This window comes from Sus scrofa, chromosome 5 (assembly GCF_054392235.1).
Source record: "Sus scrofa isolate SSC_HxYL_T2T_F1_AM1 chromosome 5, Sscrofa_HxYL_maternal_Yorkshire_Landrace_v2.0, whole genome shotgun sequence".
In the NCBI taxonomy this organism is placed as follows: domain Eukaryota; kingdom Metazoa; phylum Chordata; class Mammalia; order Artiodactyla; family Suidae; genus Sus; species Sus scrofa.
In genome coordinates this window covers 71098227-71116308 of record NC_139387.1, presented here as the reverse complement: position 1 = coordinate 71116308, position 18082 = coordinate 71098227, and the positions used below count along the sequence as shown (strand labels likewise).

Sequence of the window (18082 nt, the reverse complement as noted above, 5' to 3'; positions counted from 1 at the left end):
GCGACTTTACGGGCGCACGTAGCTCAGGCCTCCGCTGCTGGAGCTAGGACTGGGCGAGGCGAGCCCACGTCACCCCGCCCCCGCCCCGCCCCCTGCCCTATAAATTCCGGCTGCAGCCTTCCCCTGCGCTCTCTGCTCCTCCCCGTTCGACAGACAGCCGTGTGTTCCGTGCATTGCCAGGTAAAGCCTGGCGGAGTGGAGCCACAAGGGTTCGAGGACTGGTCCGAAAGGGACCGGGGGCCGTGCGCGGTCTGGGAGTGTGGGTGCGGGGCCCCGGCTGGGGCCGGAGTTGTGGCTGCGCCGGGCCGGGCCCCTGCATTGCGGGTTGAGGGGGAGGAAGGACGTGCAGAAGAGCAGAGCGAGGATGGAGGCCTGGGGGAGGGGCGGGGAGGGCACCGTCGGGCTCCAGCCGCTTTGCCCCGCGATCTAATGTTCTCTTTCCTCTGCCGGCAGCCGCGTCCCTGAGACACGATGGTGAAGGTCGGAGTGAACGGGTGAGTTAGGGGGTGGGGCAGGGTGGGGCAGTAAGTACTGCAGCCCCCACCAAATTGCGTCCGCAGGTCTCGCCGTACCGGGTCTGTGCAAGCATGTGGGGGACTTGGATGGGGTGGTCGTACCCCACCCCCAAGGAGAACTCAAGGTCAGCGCTCGGACCTGGAGGAGGCCCTCGCAAGGCCTCGTGTCCCCCATCCCTGGCTGTTGCGCGTTCTGTAACTCCGCCTCTGCGGAGCCTTCCTCTTCACCTGCCGCAGATACACAGCCCTGGAGTCTCCAATTCTTGCTTTGGCCCCATCCCCTAATCCCCCAGCTGGGGCTCTTTCTTTCCTTTCGCGCCCTGCGGGGTCACGTGAAGGGGAGGAGCCCATCCCCCCAGCCGCAACCAGTGCCCCCAGCCGGGCAGCCCCGGGATGCAGGAGGCACAGCTGCTGTGCAGAACCAGCTGGGAGGGGGCATCTGCGGTAACCTAGCCGCCATGTTGCAACTAGGAAGGAAATGAATGAACCGCCGTTAGGAAATCTTCCTGAGTCCTTCAATCTTTCTCCTTACTTGCCCATGACTAAGCCTTCTACCCCTGCCTCGTGGGGTGGAGTCTCCTTTATCCGGTAACCCAGGTCCGGCCACGCTTTCCCCTTCTTAGTCAGCTGGACCTCAGCTCTTAGCAAACTAACCCTAGAGCATCCCTTCAAGCCCCAGCCAGATTCCCCCCCCCCGGGGATGAGGGGATGCTTTTTCTGGATGGTTCTCTGATGAATCAAAAACGGGGCTTTATGGGGGTGGTCTTGGGTTGTTTCCAGGTTGTTTCCCTTCTCTTTCTCCGGAGAGGTGTGGTAGCGTTGGCTTGGTGCCATGCCGGGGGAGCTGAGTCATGGGTACTTAGAAATTTTCCACAAAATGGCTCCCGGAGCCGGCGGAGCCGCAGCCCCTGTCTCTGCATCAGTGCTCCTTGAAGCTGCTTCCTTCCATCCATGCCTAGGGTTGACCCCACCCTAAAGGCCAAGCTGTAAAGGTCACCAGGAGGATTAGATGTCCGTGAGCCTCGGGAATCCTGCCCTTCTCCCCATCCCCTCTTCCAGAAACCAGATCCCCACTCCACCCTAAGCTGGGGTTAAATATAGCTGCCTGACCTTTCTGCAGCTGGGGGCCTGGGCTTCTCCCTCTCCTTCCCCCCCGCTCCCCACACGTCTATTGCTCCCACTCCTGATTTTGGGAAAAGAGCTAACAAAGACAGGTTCCTAACAAATCAGAAGCCCGGGATTCTGGGTTTGAGAAACGGCTTTCCCTTTTGTAGGAGGGACTTGGGGAAGGGGGGGGGTTTCCCTGGCCAGTTAACTTCTGACCTTTGCTCTTGCCCTTTGAGCTGGGTGATGCCAAGTGTGCAAGATTTTGCTCCCTAGAGGGTGTGGCCTGAAGCTGGCCAGATAGGAACAAGCATTTACCGACAGTGGGCCTGAGGAATGCCATGTGCCGGCCATGTGCCCAGACTAGGTGGCAGCAGCAGTGCACCACCCTGTCACCCCTTAACAGATTTCAGATGACCAGGGGGTGTGGGCCTGTCTCGGAGCTTCATCACCTCTTGGGCAGGATGGGAGCTTTTCACTTTGTGGCTGTGCTGGGAAGCCAGGCTGGTCTGGCAGGGTTGTGCGAGGAGGAGGAAATGAGATCTCCTGGTAGGAAAGTGCCCGCGCTGACAGCGGGCGCGTGGGCCTGGGACTGCTTACATCTCCAGGAGAGCTCACTCCTCCCTCCTCGCCTCTTGTCCCCCTCAGATTTGGCCGCATCGGGCGCCTGGTCACCAGGGCTGCTTTTAACTCTGGCAAAGTGGACATTGTCGCCATCAATGACCCCTTCATTGACCTCCACTACATGGTGAGTGGCCCCCGTGGCGGGGGCGGGGACAGAGCCTGCCAGGGCGCAGCCCCTTGATGCCCTCCCTCGTCCCCCCCAGGTCTACATGTTCCAGTATGATTCCACCCACGGCAAGTTCCACGGCACAGTCAAGGCGGAGAACGGGAAGCTTGTCATCAATGGAAAGGCCATCACCATCTTCCAGGAGTAAGTATGGAAGACGGAACCGGAAGAGCTTTGCCTTGGAGGAGGTGGTGCTGGGACGGGGTGACCACCTTGGGTCTGTGGTCCCCCGCGCCCCTGAACTTTGTCCTGTCTTCCCTTCTAGGCGAGATCCCGCCAACATCAAATGGGGCGATGCTGGTGCTACGTATGTTGTGGAGTCCACTGGTGTCTTCACGACCATGGAGAAGGCCGGGGTGAGCGGCAGGGAACCGAAAGAGGAGGGGACCTAACCGCGGGGTTGGTGTAGCGGGGAGACTGGGGGAGGCTGACTTGGACCAGGAAAGGGGAAGCCCGGGTGTCTGACTGCTCCTCTGCTGCAGGCTCACTTGAAGGGTGGGGCCAAGAGGGTCATCATCTCTGCCCCTTCTGCCGATGCCCCCATGTTTGTGATGGGCGTGAACCATGAGAAGTATGACAACTCCCTCAAGATCGTCAGGTGAGCTTGGTGGAGGGGGCGGGGGGGGGGGTCATGCTGCGCGGGACCCCGTGGACCTGCCCGTTGACTTGCCTCCCTCGTTTCAGCAATGCCTCCTGCACCACCAACTGCTTGGCACCCCTGGCCAAGGTCATCCATGACCACTTCGGCATCGTGGAGGGACTCATGGTAGGTGATGGGGACTGAGCCAGAGCACGTTCTGTCCTCACCCAGGACTGGATCCTTCCCCTCCCAGAGCTCAGCCCGGAGCTGTAGAGGCTCAGGACATCAGAGGAGGGGTGGGGTGGGGTGGTTCCAAGCACTGTGTCCCTTAGTTCTTCCCAAAGGGAGGAGGCGTCACAAGCGCTAGGCAGGGCCTTCACTCCCCCTCCTTGTCTCCAGACCACGGTCCATGCCATCACTGCCACCCAGAAGACTGTGGATGGCCCGTCTGGGAAGCTGTGGCGTGATGGCCGAGGGGCTGCCCAGAACATCATCCCTGCTTCTACCGGCGCTGCCAAGGCTGTGGGCAAGGTCATCCCTGAGCTCAACGGGTGAGGCTCTTTGCTGCTCTCCTGCCCTGGGTGTCTGGGGCACCAGCAGGGGTGGTGCTGACTCTGCTTGCTTCCTCGTGTCCCCAGGAAGCTCACTGGCATGGCCTTCCGTGTCCCCACCCCCAACGTGTCGGTTGTGGATCTGACCTGCCGCCTGGAGAAACCTGTAGGTTTGGGTTGGAACAGCTTTGGGGGGCTGAGGGGTTGTAGGATTGGTACTTGAATAACCATCGGTTTTTACCTCATCAGGCAAAATATGATGACATCAAGAAGGTGGTGAAGCAGGCGTCCGAGGGCCCCCTCAAGGGCATCCTGGGCTACACTGAGGACCAGGTACTGATAGGTCAGGGAACTTGGTGTCCACACGACCCCACTGACCAAGACTGGGTTCCGTAATTGGCCCTCTTCCTTCCCCAGGTTGTGTCCTGTGACTTCAACAGTGACACTCACTCTTCTACCTTTGATGCTGGGGCTGGCATTGCCCTCAACGACCACTTCGTCAAGCTCATTTCCTGGTAGGGTGCTGGGGGATGTAGCGGGTGGGGAGGGATGATGCTTCAGAATGTGATCAAGTCTGGTGCCCCCTGGTGGCTGCTCGGGAAAACCACACTTAACTCTTGCTCTCCTTTCAGGTACGACAATGAATTTGGCTACAGCAACAGGGTGGTGGACCTCATGGTCCACATGGCCTCCAAGGAGTAAGAGCCCCTGGACCACCAACCCCAGCAAGAGCACGCGAGGAGGAGAGAGGCCCTCAGCTGCTGGGGAGTCACAGCCCCAACTCGATCCCCCAACACACCGAGCATCTCCTGACTTCCAGTTTCCATCCCAGACCCCCGGAAGAAGGGGAGGGGCTTAGGGAGACCTGCCTCGTCATGTACCATCAATAAAGTACACTGTACCCAGCCTCCTGTCGTTCTCACTCTAGAGCCTGGGATAAAGAGGAGGGAAGCTGGGCTGGGGCCAAGGAGAACTAGAGCTTGCTGAGGAAACTCCACCCTGGGCTCCTCTGAAGAGCCACCTGTCCTCGTGTTGCCTTAGTGAGGCCTCTGGGTGCTACAGCTCCAGACTGCCGTGGCTGAACCCAGGAATGGCCCGGCTGCTTGCACCCAAGACACCATTCTGTCTGCAGCTCCCTGGAGGGGGGCACTGGCACAGGAAGTCCATTTGGCTACGGCCTGACTGCCAGGAGTGGATTCCAGCTCCGCCCTGTCACAGCTGTGAGCCTCAGTGCCCAAGAGATTGCCATCTGTGGTACAGCTGTGCCAGTGCCAGCTCAGAGATTGTTCAGAGAAGTTACAGTAGGTTAGCCCAAGGGAAAGGTTGGGGTGGTTTTATTTCCATGTCTTCTGTCACCTGCGAATGCGCACAGGCTTAGTGGGAAGAAGCAGAGACAGCACTGACAACCTGGATGGAGGCCCTGGTTCTGCTACTTGAGGTGCCATTACTTTGGGCAAGTTGCTTGTAACCCTGTGTGTCTGTGCAATGATCACCAGTGCACACCACACAACAGGGACCAGAGCCACCACCGAAAAGTTGCTGGAAACAGTGACACCAAAGCGTTCAATAAATACTCGCCAGTTTCATTAGGATTAGATTCCATTCAAACGTCAGTTCAGCACAGCCTGCCTCAGCCAGCAAGGCCGAGGTACCCTCAGTCACGTCTCCCCATTTTTCTCCAAGCTTTTCTGAGTCTGGGCCACCTTCTCACTCGGCGTGTGTCAGACGAGGAGGAGGAGGAGGAGGAGGAGGAGGAGGAGGAGGCGCATCTTCGGCTGATGCTTGAAGAAACAGACCCCTGAGCACAGGAGCACACATGCGCCCACACACGCTCACGTGCACCTTTCTCCGTCCCTCGGCAGTGACTGGGAGACTGCAGGAGCTCCTGTCCCCTCATGCTACTGCACCCCATCGGCCCCAGAGGCCGCCTAGACGCGTGGCACTTCCACGAGGGAAGGGTCATGGCCGCGTCACTCCACTGTCCATGGGCAGAGAGCCGCCCAGTCCTGTTCCCTGCCCCTGCGACACAGAGGGACGCCCTCTCCCGCTGCTCAGGCCGTACCAGCACCTGGGCCAGTGAGCACCAGAACAGAATCAGGACGGTCCGCTGGCTCAAGACCACCGGGGTGGAAGGAAGAGCCGACAATCACACTCCTTACTCAGAGGACGGGGTGAGGGTCGCGAGCACTCTGGCAGCATTTTAAAGATGGGAAAGTAGCGGACACCCACGCATGAAGGAGGACAGCCGGCTGTGCAGGGAGTCGCCCGGGAAGGGCGGGCTGAGCCTCACTCCAGGCACCCCAGGACCCTAGAGAGGCCGAGGACCAGGGGAGGAAGCCGGGGGAGCGCCCGGTCCCAGGGGCCAGGCTCGGTGAGTCCCAGCAGGGCCCCGCTGCGCGAGGTCCCTATCTCATGGAGCTGTCAGATGAGACATCGCGATCGGAGTCCTCAGCCTCGCTTGGCGGTGGCGGCGGGTCGCTAAGCGGGACCGCAGTGAAAGCAGGAGACTTTCTAGAAAAAAACACCAGTTGTAACCTCCTCCAGGCATGCAAGAATCCTGACAAGCTGGCATCCTGCACCCTTGGCCTTATTCCTGGCAGGCAGGTGAATAACATCTTAGGCGGGGCAGGAGGACCACAGGACAAGGGCGGATGCGGATGCAGGGCAAGGCTGGCAGGGAGGGAAGAGGAAACCTTGCCCACTCCACCCCGATGGGGGGAACAGTTCCCACTTTAACTTGGGGACCAGGAGAGGCTGAATAGAGGCTGAGTTCAGAAAGATGTGAAGTCACAGTTAAGAGGGGCCGGCTGAGTGCCCTGGCTCTGTGGCCCCCACTCCATGCTTATCTATAGCGGGTTTGTGATTTATTTATTTATTTATTTATTTATTTTTAATTTCATGGCTGCAAGTGCAGCATATGGGAGTTCCCAGGCCAGGGACTGAACCATGCCACACCTGTGCCAACACCAGATCGTTTACCCTTCTGTGCCGCCAGGGATCAAACCCATACCTCTGCAGCCCCCTGAGCCGCCGCAGTCAGGTTCCTAACCCACTGCACCACAGCAGGAACTCCTAGTTTTACGATTTTTTTCAAAGCTTACACAGAGTCAAAGGCACAAATTGTGGCTCTAACTTTAGATAAAATTTTGCCCCCACCCCCTTGCACTCTTTGTCAGAATTTAGCTGCTTTTCTTATTTTTTTCAGTGGCACTCATGGCATGCAGAAGTTCCCGGGCCAGGGATCAAACTTGCACCACAGCTGTAACCAGAGCCACAGCAGTGACAACACTGTATCTTTAACCCACCGAGCCACCGGGGGACTTCTTAGCTGCCCTTAAGGGGTGCAGGGGCAGCGGGTGGCACCGGAAGCACATGAACGTTTCTGGGGCCAGGGATCGAATCTGAGCCGTAGCTGTGACCTACGCCACAGCTGTGGCAATGCCAGGTCCTTAACCCACCATGCCACAGCGAGAGCTGCCTTTCTGAGTGGGGGAACCACCAGCCTTGGCGGCATCGGGAGGTTTGGGCTGCGCAGCCGTGAGTGGACCTAAGTATCCAACTGCTGAGGGAGTAAAAGCTGCCAGCCTGGGCCAGACAAACGAGGCAACCTTCAAAGGGCAGCCTCGTGACAAGTGCCTAAGTCACTGCTGGAGGGTCTCAGGGCTCGTCGTCCGAGAGGGGCCCACACTCGGGGCGGGGGGGGGTGCTTACCGGTCCCCAGACTGGGTGATAAGCCGGCGGCAGGTCTCCATCTGCACGTCCAGGCCCCGCTTCATGCTGCACATCTCCATGTACTCGTGCAGGTGCCGGTTCATGTCGTTCTTGGCCGTGGCCAACTCCAGCTGTGGTGGGGGTTGGGGGCAGGGCCGCCGGGTCAGTAGAGCCCCCGCCCCCAGGAGGCTGACCTGCCGAGGGCACCCAGGGCAGGGGCGCAGGCAGCCGTGGGGTAGGGCTCAGATTTAAAACCAAACCAGCTCAGGGCAGGAGGCACCGCTTCACCACTGCTCCTCGTTTCCCCAGGCACCTCTGCCCGCAGGGGCTTTCGCTAAGGGATCTGAGCCAGGCCTGGCACCTTGGAACAGACTCACTGAGGAAAGGAAGGGACGGTGGGTGTGAAGGACAGGGATGTCCTGGCGCTCACGAGCGGCTCCCTGTGGAAGGCCTCACCCCTCCCTGGGTCCCCACGTGGCCTGTTCAGTCCCTCACTCCCTGGATGGGGGGGCCCCTGGCAGGGCCGGCCACGGGGCCTCGGCATCTGCACGCCCCGCACCTCAACGGGGACTCGGGGCTTCACCTCATAGAGCAGCTACAGGACTTGTGGCCCAGTGGCCCCCTGAGCTCAGCAGCCAGGGGCTCCCCTCTCTCACCGCTCATCTCCTCCTCCCTCCTCCTCCTCTCTTCTCCCACTTGTAAGCCCGTTTCAGAGGCTAACAGAAGGACTGTCTGCCACATCGACCGTCTGACAGGTTATGAGATGGAGCCCAATTCAAGAACCGCTACAGGTGAAGAGGTGCGGGGCCTGGAGTCAAGGAAATGCAGCCTCCCTCCCCGAGCCTGACTCTGCACCACAGGCTCCGAGGCAGAGGCGGGAAGAGATCCAGGCCGGAGACAATCTCCTGCCTGTCTTTGTTTGGACACAAAGAACAGGGGCCAGAGGGGGAGGCTGAACACAACTGTTGGGGGCGATTTGCCTGACTGCCCGGGAGCACAGAGAAAGGGCGGGAAAGCATCCGTGAAAGATCTGAACTGGGCACAGACAGGATGGGAACTTAGAGAAAAGGAAATGGTCACAGGGCCAGACAAAGAGATGGTCAGGACGGCGACGCGGGGGGTGGTGAGATGGTGGCTTGGGTGGGGGCTGCGGCGGGCGCGGGGTCGGAAGCCCTAATGAGCACGGTTCTAACGGCAGCCTTGGTTTCAGAGCTGGGCTTGCGGCCCGGGTTCTGCAGCAAGCCGAGGGGCAGGACGCGCTGACCGGTCAGTCCAGCTCCGTCCACCTCCACCCCACGTGCTGCCGCTCAGGAGAGCCGGCGATAAAGCGGAGGAGCTGGGTTCTAGAGCCCATCCGTCAGCAGGCGGGGAAGAAGGAAACGTATTCCAGCAGGAAACAAGGCTGGGACCGCTGCCAGTCTCCACGCGTCTGCACGTTCCCACCTCGCGCACACGTTCGGAGCAGGGCTCTGGGAGGGAGAGGACCCCGACTGCCTACACTGAGGACCCCACGCAGGCAGGGGTGGGCTGAGCAGGTGGAGGGAGAAGGGGAGGGGAGAAAGAATTCCCTCCCACCTTCCACCCTGGGCCTGGGCCTCCCCCATCCAGTAATGGAAATGGTCCTTGCCTCCCTCCCAGGGACCCCGAGAGATAAAGGTCACAGAGATAAGGGGACCCCAGCTGCCCCATCTGGATGGCCAGAAGCAGCACTGCAACAGCCAAAACCACGGTGTCCACCCTCCTGACACCTCTCCTCGTACCATTCTATGTGCAGAGAGGACAGCGGGATGGATGGCGGTGAACAGGAGAGAACTGCGCTCTGCTCCCCCTCCCAGCTCCTCAGCTCAAGACACACATCCTCTGTGTCTTTTTTTTTTTTTTTTTTTGCTTTTTAGGGCCACACCCTTGGCATACGGACATTACCAGGCTAAGGGTCAAATTGGAGTTGCAGCTGCCAGCCTACGCCACAGCCACAGCAACGAGGGATCGAGTCACCTCTGCACCCTACACCACAGCTCATGGCATCGCCAGATCCTTGACCCACTGAGCAAGGCCAGGGATCGAACCCGCATCCTCATGGATCCTAGTCCAGTTTGTTAACCTCTGAGCTGCAAAGGGAACTCCCTCCTCTATGCTTTAAAACTGAGCATCTGTCTTGCTTTAAGGAACAGGACCAGCCAATGCATTGTGGGAAAATGAGGATGTAGGAAAATAATTCCTTAACTTCTTTCTTAAAACGCAGGCAGTGTGAGTGCAGCGGACTTGGAAAGAGGCTGAGAGTTCCAGAAACACCCCCACCACCAGCTTCACGGGAATCACATGCAAGCCCTGCCCTGCAGCTCCCTCCTCCATGGCTGCCACAAAGCCTTCCTGCCGCCCCTGGAGGCCTAGAGTTTACATTAAAGCACCAGCTCCAGGGAGTTCCCATCGTAGCTCAGTGGTTAACGAATCCGACTAGGAACCAGAGGTTGCAGGTTCGATCCCTGCCCTTGCTCAGTGGGTTAACGATCCAGCGTTGCCGTGAGCTGTGGTGTAGGTTGCAGGTGAGGCTCGGATCCCGCGTTGCTGTGGCTCTGGCGTAGCCCTGTGGCTACAGCTCTGATGGGACCCCTAGCCTGGGAACCTCCATATGCCACAGGAGCAGCCCTAGAAAAGGCAAAAAGACAAAAATAAATAAATAAATAAAAATAAAAATAAAGCACCAGCTCCATTTGCTATCTCCAGATGCTTCCTCATGTCTAAGGAATAAGAATAGAGGTTCTTCTACTAGCGTACAGGCTGAGCTGAAGCGATAGCAAAGTTCAAGCCCACCTCTGAGTGGACTCGGCTACAGCACGGACGATAACAATAAGCAACTACAATAAGGTATGCTGACAGCGAGACAGACACGGCCCTCCGTGGCGCCTTATTTCACTTGACCTTCAAACAATGCCGGGGGAGGTGTTAGGAAGATCGCCATTTTTACAAATAAAGGAATAGGAGTTCCCTTCGTGGCTGGAATTCCCTTCGTGGCTTAGCAGTTAACGAACCCGACTAGGATCTGTGAGGATGCGGGTTCGATCCCTGGCCTCGCTCAGTGGGTCAAGGATCCCGAGTTGCTGTGGCTGTGGTGTAGGGCAGCAGCTGTAGCTCTGATTTGACCCTTAGCCTGGGAAGTCCACATGCCAAGGGTGCGGCCCTAAAAAAGCAAAAAACAAAACAAAACAAACAAACAAAAGGAATAGGCTCAGAGCAAAGCAGCAGCTTGTTAAAAGAGTGGAAGGCCGTGAGTGACAGAGCTGAGATCTGAGCCCACACCTGTCTGCTTCCCTCCCCAGCCCCAGGTCTCAAGGAGCCACCAGAGGGGCTACAGCAAGAAGACCACTCCCCACTTGCCAAGAAGAAACAGGGAAGCCCTGGCGTCTGGAGTCCCACAGGGGTGAGGCCACCGCACCTGCCGCCTGGCTCAGAACCCACCAGCTGGGCCCCTTGGCTTCAGCTCACAGCCTTACCTCTATCTGGTCAATGGTTTCCTGATATTCTTTCTCCCGGGTTTTGAACAGGGACTCGGTGTCTTTAATCACCTTCTCCAAACTGTCTTCCGGCTGCTGGAGTGGAAAGGGAAGCAGGGGGAGGCCAGAGGGGAGGGACGGGACGGGGCGCCACGGGCAAGGCAGGGGAGAGAGAGAGGCAGGTTAGAGGCAGCCGGCGAGAGAGAGAGGACGAGCACACAGCACAAGGGAGAAGCTGGTGACGGATGGCGGCCACAGAGGGAAGACAGAGCGCGGAGTGGACGGCGGGCGGGGAGGAGACAGGCCTGGTGCCCAGGGAGGAGGAGCCAGGCCCCAAGGCCGGGAGGGCGGTTACCTCTCCCGGGGCCTCTGCGGCGGCCAGGGCATAGCCCGAGAAATCCTCCCACAGCAGCAGGGTCTCCTCCGTCTCCTCCCAAGTCAGGCTGTCACAGTCGTCCTCAAAATCATACTCCCTCCTAGAGACACGGAGCCCGGCGTCAAGGCGGGCGGCGGGGAGGGGGCTGCTGGGGGAGCTCCGGCCTCGGGGCGGCGAGGGGCCTGCGGGACTCACAGCTGGTTCAGCATGCGCTGCATCTCCTCGTTGATGCTCAGGGCCGCGCTCTCCTCCTCATCCCCGTCGGGGTGGCGGGGCCCGTCACTCTCTGACAGGGAGGTGTCCTCCTCGACGGCAGCCTTGCGCTCCCGCTTCCGCCCCCCCATGGACGGGACCTTAATGGGAGACAAGTGCAGAGACTACAGAGACGAGGCCGGGTGCATGAGGAGAAGGGCGTGGGCGCCGGCGGGCGGGGCAGCAGGGACCAGCGGGACGGGCGGGTGGGCGGACAGAGAGAAGACACGGTTACAGGACGGAACAACGGAAACGCCAGAGTCGCCGAGACCGGCAGACAGACACGGATGGGGACGGGGCTGCAGACGAGGAGGGAGACAGAGAAGAAACAGAGAAAACAGAGCAGTAAGATCAGGGGGAAATGGCTGGCCGTGACCACACTAAGATGCACGGAATGGCTCAAAGGAGCTCCTTTCTAGCGTCTTTCCAGTGAAAGGACTGAACTAAGAGGCAAGTTTCAGGCTGCAAGGAGGAAGGAGGGGGCCGCAGAGTTGACAAAGCAGAACCTGAGTCACACATCCAGATCTGGAAGCCGGAGGGCGAAGGGGGGGAGAAATGGAGCCGAGAGAAGGAGGGGGGGAGCAGGAGGCTCAAGGGAGGGGGGTCTGTGCTGAGAGCCCGCTGGGCCGGGAGGCCCGGAGCTGAGAAACGGGCAGGACGCAAGAAGCTTGCGTGAGAGCAAAACTAACCAGCTTCTTCTGTGGAGGAAGCAAGAGAAGATGAAAGGAAGAGAGGAGAGGAGGCAGACAGGAGAGAAGAGGGGGGAGAGACGGCATTAGAGACAGCTCCAAACTCCTCTCCAGAGGCTGTTCCTCGCCCCCCAGCCTCGCCCCCAAGATGCCACACTAAGGTCCCAGAGAAGGGGGCGGGGCCAGCCCCCCCCTGCTGAGGGCGCTCAGCTCGGGCACCTGGCGGCAGGGGCGGGGCCGGGCGAGGCAGTCCCGAGCCCTCACCTGGAACATCTTGATCATGTCCTCGCAGTTCCGCTGCTGAGCCACATCGCAGAGCTTGGCGGTGATGTCGATGCGGCGGCAGATGTCCATGTCCACCTTCATGGCCTTCTCCTGGATCTTTGTGTCCAGCTCTGACAGGTTCTGCGCAGGAGGCGTGGGGAGTGGTGAGGCAGGCCAGCGGGGCTGGTGAGCTCCCCTCATCCTCCCAGTCAAATGTCTTCGGCAACTCCGAGCAGGTGTCGCTTTTCCCGGATGCCCCCTCCCCGGGGCCCCCAGCACTCTGCTCAGGCAAATGGCTCCCTGGCCAACCAGGGCCCCGAAAAGGCGTGGCACAGTGCCTGGGACATGCAGGGGGGCTCCCTCCTGGAACTTAGGTTCCCAGAGAGAGAGTGAGACCACGGGGGCTATGAGAACGGAAAAAATACTGCAGTGATGACCGCACTAGCTCACCCTGAGCAGGCACCACCCTAACTCCATGATGATGCCCTTCAGAACCATCCCGCAAAGGACATGCTTCACTATCCTGTTCCACAGGCCTGGAGGCAGAGGCAGGGCAGGAAGGACTTCACCCAGGGCCACAACGCAAGCAAAAAACCCTGAGTAATGGTGGAGGCCACAGGGGCTTCTGTTCCTCCTGCTGGCTCTCTCTCTTTTTTTTTTAGAGCCACACCAGAGGCATATGGAAGTTCCCAGGCTAGGGGTTGAATTGGAGCTACAGCTGCTGGCCTACACCACAGCCACAGCAACACAGGATCCTTAATGCACTGAGCAAGGACAGGAGTCGAACTCGCATCGTGATGGATACTAGCGAACTCCCCTCCTTCTTCCCTTAGACGAAGGGGTGGCCAAGGGGAAAAAGGAAGCAGGGCGAAGTGGAGGGAGGGACGGTGAAGAAGGCCTGCTGCGCCTGGCCGTGGATGCCTCAGGGCCGAGCCGGCAGAGCACACAGGAGGCGCAAGGGGGACGCGGCGGCACTCACGTTGCTCATGAGCCCCTTGAAGACCACCAGCTCGGCCTTCAGCTGCTCCACCTTCATGGCCAGCTCCTCCTGGCAGGCGTCGGCCTCCTGGGCTTCCTGCAGTCAGGAGGACCCGCGTGAGCGCACTGCGGGCGTGAGAGCGGGGGGCATGGGGTTTGGGGTCGGGGGGTGGGGGGCCAGGGCAGAGGGCGGCCCTCACCTCCTGGAGCTCGTCCACGCGCTCCTGCAGCTGCAGCCGCACCGCGTACTCCTCTTCCCACCTGCGGAGGCGCGAGGGCGGCACGTGGGCTCAGGCTCCGCCCCTCCGGGCCCCGCCCCCTCCTGCCCGGCTCAGGCAGCCGCCGCCGCCGCCCTGGCCGCTGCCCCCAAGAGCTTCCGCCAAGACGAGGCACCGGTGCCCAGCTCACCAGCTGCCTTCCCGGAACTGCTGGCCTCGCACCGCGAACTACAGTTAAGAGCAACTGCGGCTGCTCTGGTCCCTCGCAGAGCCCGTCCCGCTCAGGCCCCGGCCCAGCCTCGTCCCCCTCCTCCTGCCCGCACCAGACCGCCAGGCCCGCCTGGCCCGCTCTCCCACCTTCAGTCCTCAGATCCAGGCTCCCGCCTCCTGCCCGCACCAGAACAGAGCTCGTCGAGCCCGCTGCCCTGCCTCCTGGGGTACCATTAACCCTGCAAAAGCAGCTGCGGGACACACACCGCATCAACAGAGTTGGTCAAGAGCCTGGGAGGAGATGCTCCAAGTCCATCCCCACAGGCTCCAGAAAGTGCCCACCCAGAGGCCCTAGTGAGCCGCAGAGAGGTGCCCAGGCTGGCCTGAAGCACTCAAGCTCTGCAAGCTGGAGCCTGGGATCACCAAGCACCCACGCCCAGAGGGAGAGGGAAACTGGAGCGTGCTGATGTGCTGGATGAGACCAAGAGGTGGCATCTCCCAGGTTCCAGAATGCAGAGCCTAAGACCACGAATAAGCCAAAAGACACTCCCCACCAAGACGGGGTCCCTTTCCCAGGGCTGGGAGCAAGCCAGAGCATCCTCCACTGCATGGTGGAGGCTGAAGGGCAGGGGCGAGGGCAACAGCACTGCTTAGGATTGATGTCAGGACCCCCTCCCCAAGGTTGGCTGGAACAGCAGGACCTCTCAGACCCTTTGACATAGCCCAGCACTTCTCCCCCATCCTGGGAAGACTTCTTCCAGGCTGAGAAAGGAGGGGAATTGCACCAGGAGAGAAACTTCAGCACCAGAAAGGTGGCTGGGAAGAGTGCAGAGAACACACTCTGCAGGCCTAGGCTTTGGTCCTCCCCTGCCCTCCATCTCTGCTCCCAGACGCCTCTGCTCTCTGCCCTGGGCTCTCCCTCCAGTCCCATCTCGCCCTGCTCTCCTGTTCCTCACTCACACCCGCACTGCAGTATTCCTAATAATAACTCCTTGGCATCACTGAGGCTGCCCCTCCCAGCTGGACAGGGAGGAGGCAGGCAGCCGGGCCTCCATCCGCCAGCTCAGCGCACAGCCCAGCTCCCGCCTTCCTGGCTCCCCGCCCAGCCTTCCCTGCCAGCCCCCACGTTCTCCTCCCTGTCCTCCTCCCTTTTGCTCTGGCATTCTCTCTGGGCCTTAGTTTCTTCGCAACATGAGGGCATGGGATGTGGTACTCTGAAGGCCCTGGGGTCCATGCGTCCCTGGAGGAAGCAAGCTGACAAGGGGACAATAACCCTGGACAAGATGCATCAGGAAGGACAGGACAGTGAACTCAACAGTTTCAGGTAGAAACGTAAGTACGGAAATTAGGTAAGGATTAAGATTAATAAAATCTTACAGGGCTAAGAAAAAAACAAAACTGAAAATCAATCATCTGGAAGCTGGTTAAAATTCTATTTGTACTCCAGCTAGATTTTCCCACAAATAGGTTCATTCTGACCTCCATTCATATCTGGTCTCACAAGGTTCTCTAAACATGGGTCAAATGTGAGCAATTTCCGTGTGTTTTACACCCAGCAAACACCCTCTCTTCTAAATAAATGGCATCCTTGAGTGAAGTGAGGAAGCAGGGGCCACTCCTATATTGGAAAACCTAAGGCCAGGAAAAAGAGACCCACCCAAGGTCATGAAAGGCAGGAGAGCTGAACCTGGAACCAGGAGGCCTAGCTCCTTTCCAGTGCTCAAACTCTGCCGGTGTCTTCTAGGCTACAGACAGGAGTGAGTGTTGCTATAAAGAGAACAGATCGAGGGCAGGGGATCTGGGATGGGAAGAGTGCCAGGGTCACGTACCATCCAAGTCTGGCTGTGGGGCCCTCTGCACAGCAGTGTGCTGCAGAGCCATGAGATCATCCATCCCTAAGGAATAACTCTTTGTTGCCCTGGACAGCTGGACCAAGGACAAACACTCTTTCAGTTAAAAAAAAAAAAAAAAAAAAAAAAAAAGTGTCCCTGAGACCAGCAGTTGTTGCTGTGGTTATGGATGTATTCCAGACTGCCCATGTTCCACTGCTGACTGTGCTGATTCATTTCTGCAGGGGTCGAGGCTGGGGCAGGGGCAGGATGGTTCTGCGTAGTACTGGTTTTAGGATAACTGAGTCTCCCAAAGACACTTAAACATGGACTACAACTAAGGAAGGAAGCCAGCCAGCATTAGGACGGGACTCAACCCCTGAAAGCCTGTGATCTGCTAGACTCTGGCAGGTTACAGATCCCTGAAGGTCACCCCCAGAGGGAGCAGTCATTTCCCAGAACATTCAGCCAGTCCCCCACCAGACACACATCTCTGCTCCCCTGGGTTGCAAGGGTAATTCCCAAGTCTGCCCACAAGGGGTCAGAGTAGCTCATTAAGAGGTGGAACCTGAAGGCAAAGCCTGCCTCTGACCAGTTACCTCCTTCTTCAACCATGGCACCTTGGTCAGAGTCTATAAAGTGCTGCCTGTGCTCATGCTCCTGTTCCAACAGCCTAGTTATCAACCCTCTAAGGGATCCACTGGGATGCAGCCAGCACTCCAGCACTGAGTCCCCTCCCAGGCCCCCTGTGATAACCCAAAGGAATCTGTGCAGAAAGTCAACGCTCCATCTTCAGAGTGACCGGGCCTGCCCCAGCTGCCTTATATCATGGGTGTGTCCAAATTTCCAACCTTCTCCTACTCAGTCCTTGCTGCCCTCTTCACACTTCCTCCAGCTTGGACTCTGCACTTTCAGATTCCCCCAGCTTCCACTAGCCCTATGGCAAGAACAATCCCCTCCCCCTCCCCCAGGGAATTCCCTTTGCTCCTCCATCCCTCTTTTTTGACCTGCTCCCAGAAATGCCCTGAGGTCCCCAGTCTTGAGGATGGACTAGAGTGGGCCCACAGCTTCCATGGACACGACTTTGGGAAACCCTGAGCAGCAGCAGGATCACCCACTGCAAGGTGCACTCCCCACCCCCCTTCTTATTTCATTTAAGACTCCCACATTAAAGCTACATCCTTTGCCTCTAACTTTTGATCACTACGTGGAGCTTATATCACAAAATCACTGCCAGGGCTGAGATGGTTGCAGGTGAGTGGTAGCTTAGATGTGACCTCTCAGACCCACATCCCTTTCACACCTCACAAAACCCCAGTGTTAACACAGTCATTCAAACACTGCAGCCTGGATGAGACAGAGAGAAAAGCCAGAAGAAGAACATGAGTTCCCCCACAGTATCCACTCCTAGACTCCTTCCTGTCACGGGTCTGACTTCTGCATTCGCTGTGGATTCTAGTCTCAGAGTATCCAATTCCGTCGTCTTACGGACTTCCAAGCTCCTCCTTGCACAGCAGGAACTTTTTTACTCTTATTGACTCCTCCCTGATTCTTGGGCCCCATCGGCTCCCGGAGGCACAGCTAGCCCCGGCCGGCCCGAGTGTGGCCTGACGGTGTGCGCCGTCCCCACCTTCCCGGTCCCTACCTCCGCTTGTACTCGTCCCGCTCCCGCTTCACTTTGGCCAGCACGTTGTAGAGCGCGCGGATCTCGGGGGTGATGGTGTCGATCTGGACGCCCACCCCGTCGGGGTGCACCCACGACAGGCCAGGCCCTTGCACCAGCGTGGGCTCCAGTCCCGGCCCGAGCCGGCGGGCGTGAGAGAAGGACCAGATGGTGCCGGGCATGAAGCGGGCCGACGAGGAGTAGGCGGTGGAGGCGGAGGTGGAGGGCGCTGGGTGGCAGGCCGCGGAGGGCGCGAGGGGGCCGGCCGGAGAGCGCGCGGGCGACCCCAGCACCCGCGCCGACGGGGTGCAGACTGCGGCCGGCCGGGAGCCCAGGGGCAGCCCCAGGGGCCGGACGGGGCTGATGAAACCGGTCTGCACGGCCTGGTCGCGGCGAGCCAGGCCCCGCCGGCCCTGCTTACCCTCCTCCAGCGCCTGCTGCAGCTGCTTCTCCAGCAGCCGGTTGCGGCGCTCCAACTCGTGCACCTTGGCCAGGAAGCAGCGGAAGCGGAGGTTCAGGGTCTTGAGCACGTTGATGTTGGAGCCCAAGTCGTTGCGGAGCGCCATGGCGGCGGGGGGCGCCGGGCCCGGCCCGGGGGGCGAATAGGGAGCCGGGCCGGCCGGGGCTAGCGGCGCCGGAGGCAAGTCCCCGCCTCCGGCCAAGTGGTCACCTCCCAGGGGGTCCCCCAGCGGCCCGGCCAGGCCCTGCTGCTCCTGCTGGAGGAGGAAGAGATTGGGGCCGAATAACGGATTCATGGCTGCGCCTTCTGCTGGGAGATGGAGACTAGTGCAGGAACAGGGATGGAGGGTGAGGGAGAAGAGCCAATGAGGCGCCAGGGGGACGTGTGGCAGCCAATCAGAC

The 18082-nt window shown here is 59.5% G+C and overlaps 2 protein-coding genes across 17 annotated transcripts; one reads left to right on the top strand and one right to left on the bottom strand.

Annotated features, from left to right (window-relative positions):
* Positions 1-98: 98 nt before the first annotated feature.
* On the top strand, positions 99-4445 carry GAPDH (glyceraldehyde-3-phosphate dehydrogenase). The gene is given in 12 exon segments (NM_001206359.1): positions 99-180; positions 454-494; positions 2268-2367; positions 2447-2553; positions 2675-2765; positions 2892-3007; positions 3094-3175; positions 3389-3540; positions 3628-3706; positions 3790-3873; positions 3958-4055; positions 4173-4445. Coding segments are annotated over 11 exon segments (1002 nt in total). The 5' UTR covers positions 99-180; positions 454-471; the 3' UTR covers positions 4243-4445.
* Positions 4446-5102: 657 nt separating this feature from the next.
* On the bottom strand, positions 5103-18009 carry IFFO1 (intermediate filament family orphan 1). 16 transcript variants are annotated; one of them, XR_014803896.1, is made up of 10 exons: positions 17204-18009; positions 13877-13980; positions 13502-13562; positions 13303-13398; positions 12324-12464; positions 11314-12068; positions 11098-11218; positions 10743-10838; positions 7252-7382; positions 5103-6051 (listed from the first exon to the last, which is right to left on the bottom strand). XR_014803896.1 is itself a non-coding variant. In XM_005652609.4 (9 exons), exons 1-9 carry the CDS (start codon positions 17974-17976, stop codon positions 5946-5948), a joined length of 1683 nt encoding a protein of 560 aa, XP_005652666.1. In that variant the 5' UTR covers positions 17977-18009; the 3' UTR covers positions 5103-5945. The 16 variants fall into 16 exon arrangements, 5 of the variants coding, with proteins under 5 accessions (XP_005652666.1, XP_084813008.1, XP_005652668.1 ...); XR_014803899.1 differs by having other exon boundaries at positions 10743-10835; XR_014803903.1 differs by having other exon boundaries at positions 5103-6047; positions 10743-10835.
* Positions 18010-18082: the final 73 nt, after the last annotated feature.

Coding starts and splice junctions, on each gene's coding strand:
- IFFO1 (XM_005652609.4), bottom strand. CDS start 17,976: ATGAATCCGTTATTCGGCCCCAATCTCTTCCTCCTCCAGCAGGAGCAG. Junction 10,839..11,097: donor CCGCAGAGGCCCCGGGAGAG/GTAACCGCCCTC, acceptor TTTCCACTCCAG/CAGCCGGAAGACAGTTTGGA. Junction 7,383..10,742: donor AAACCATTGACCAGATAGAG/GTAAGGCTGTGA, acceptor CCCCCACCACAG/CTGGAGTTGGCCACGGCCAA.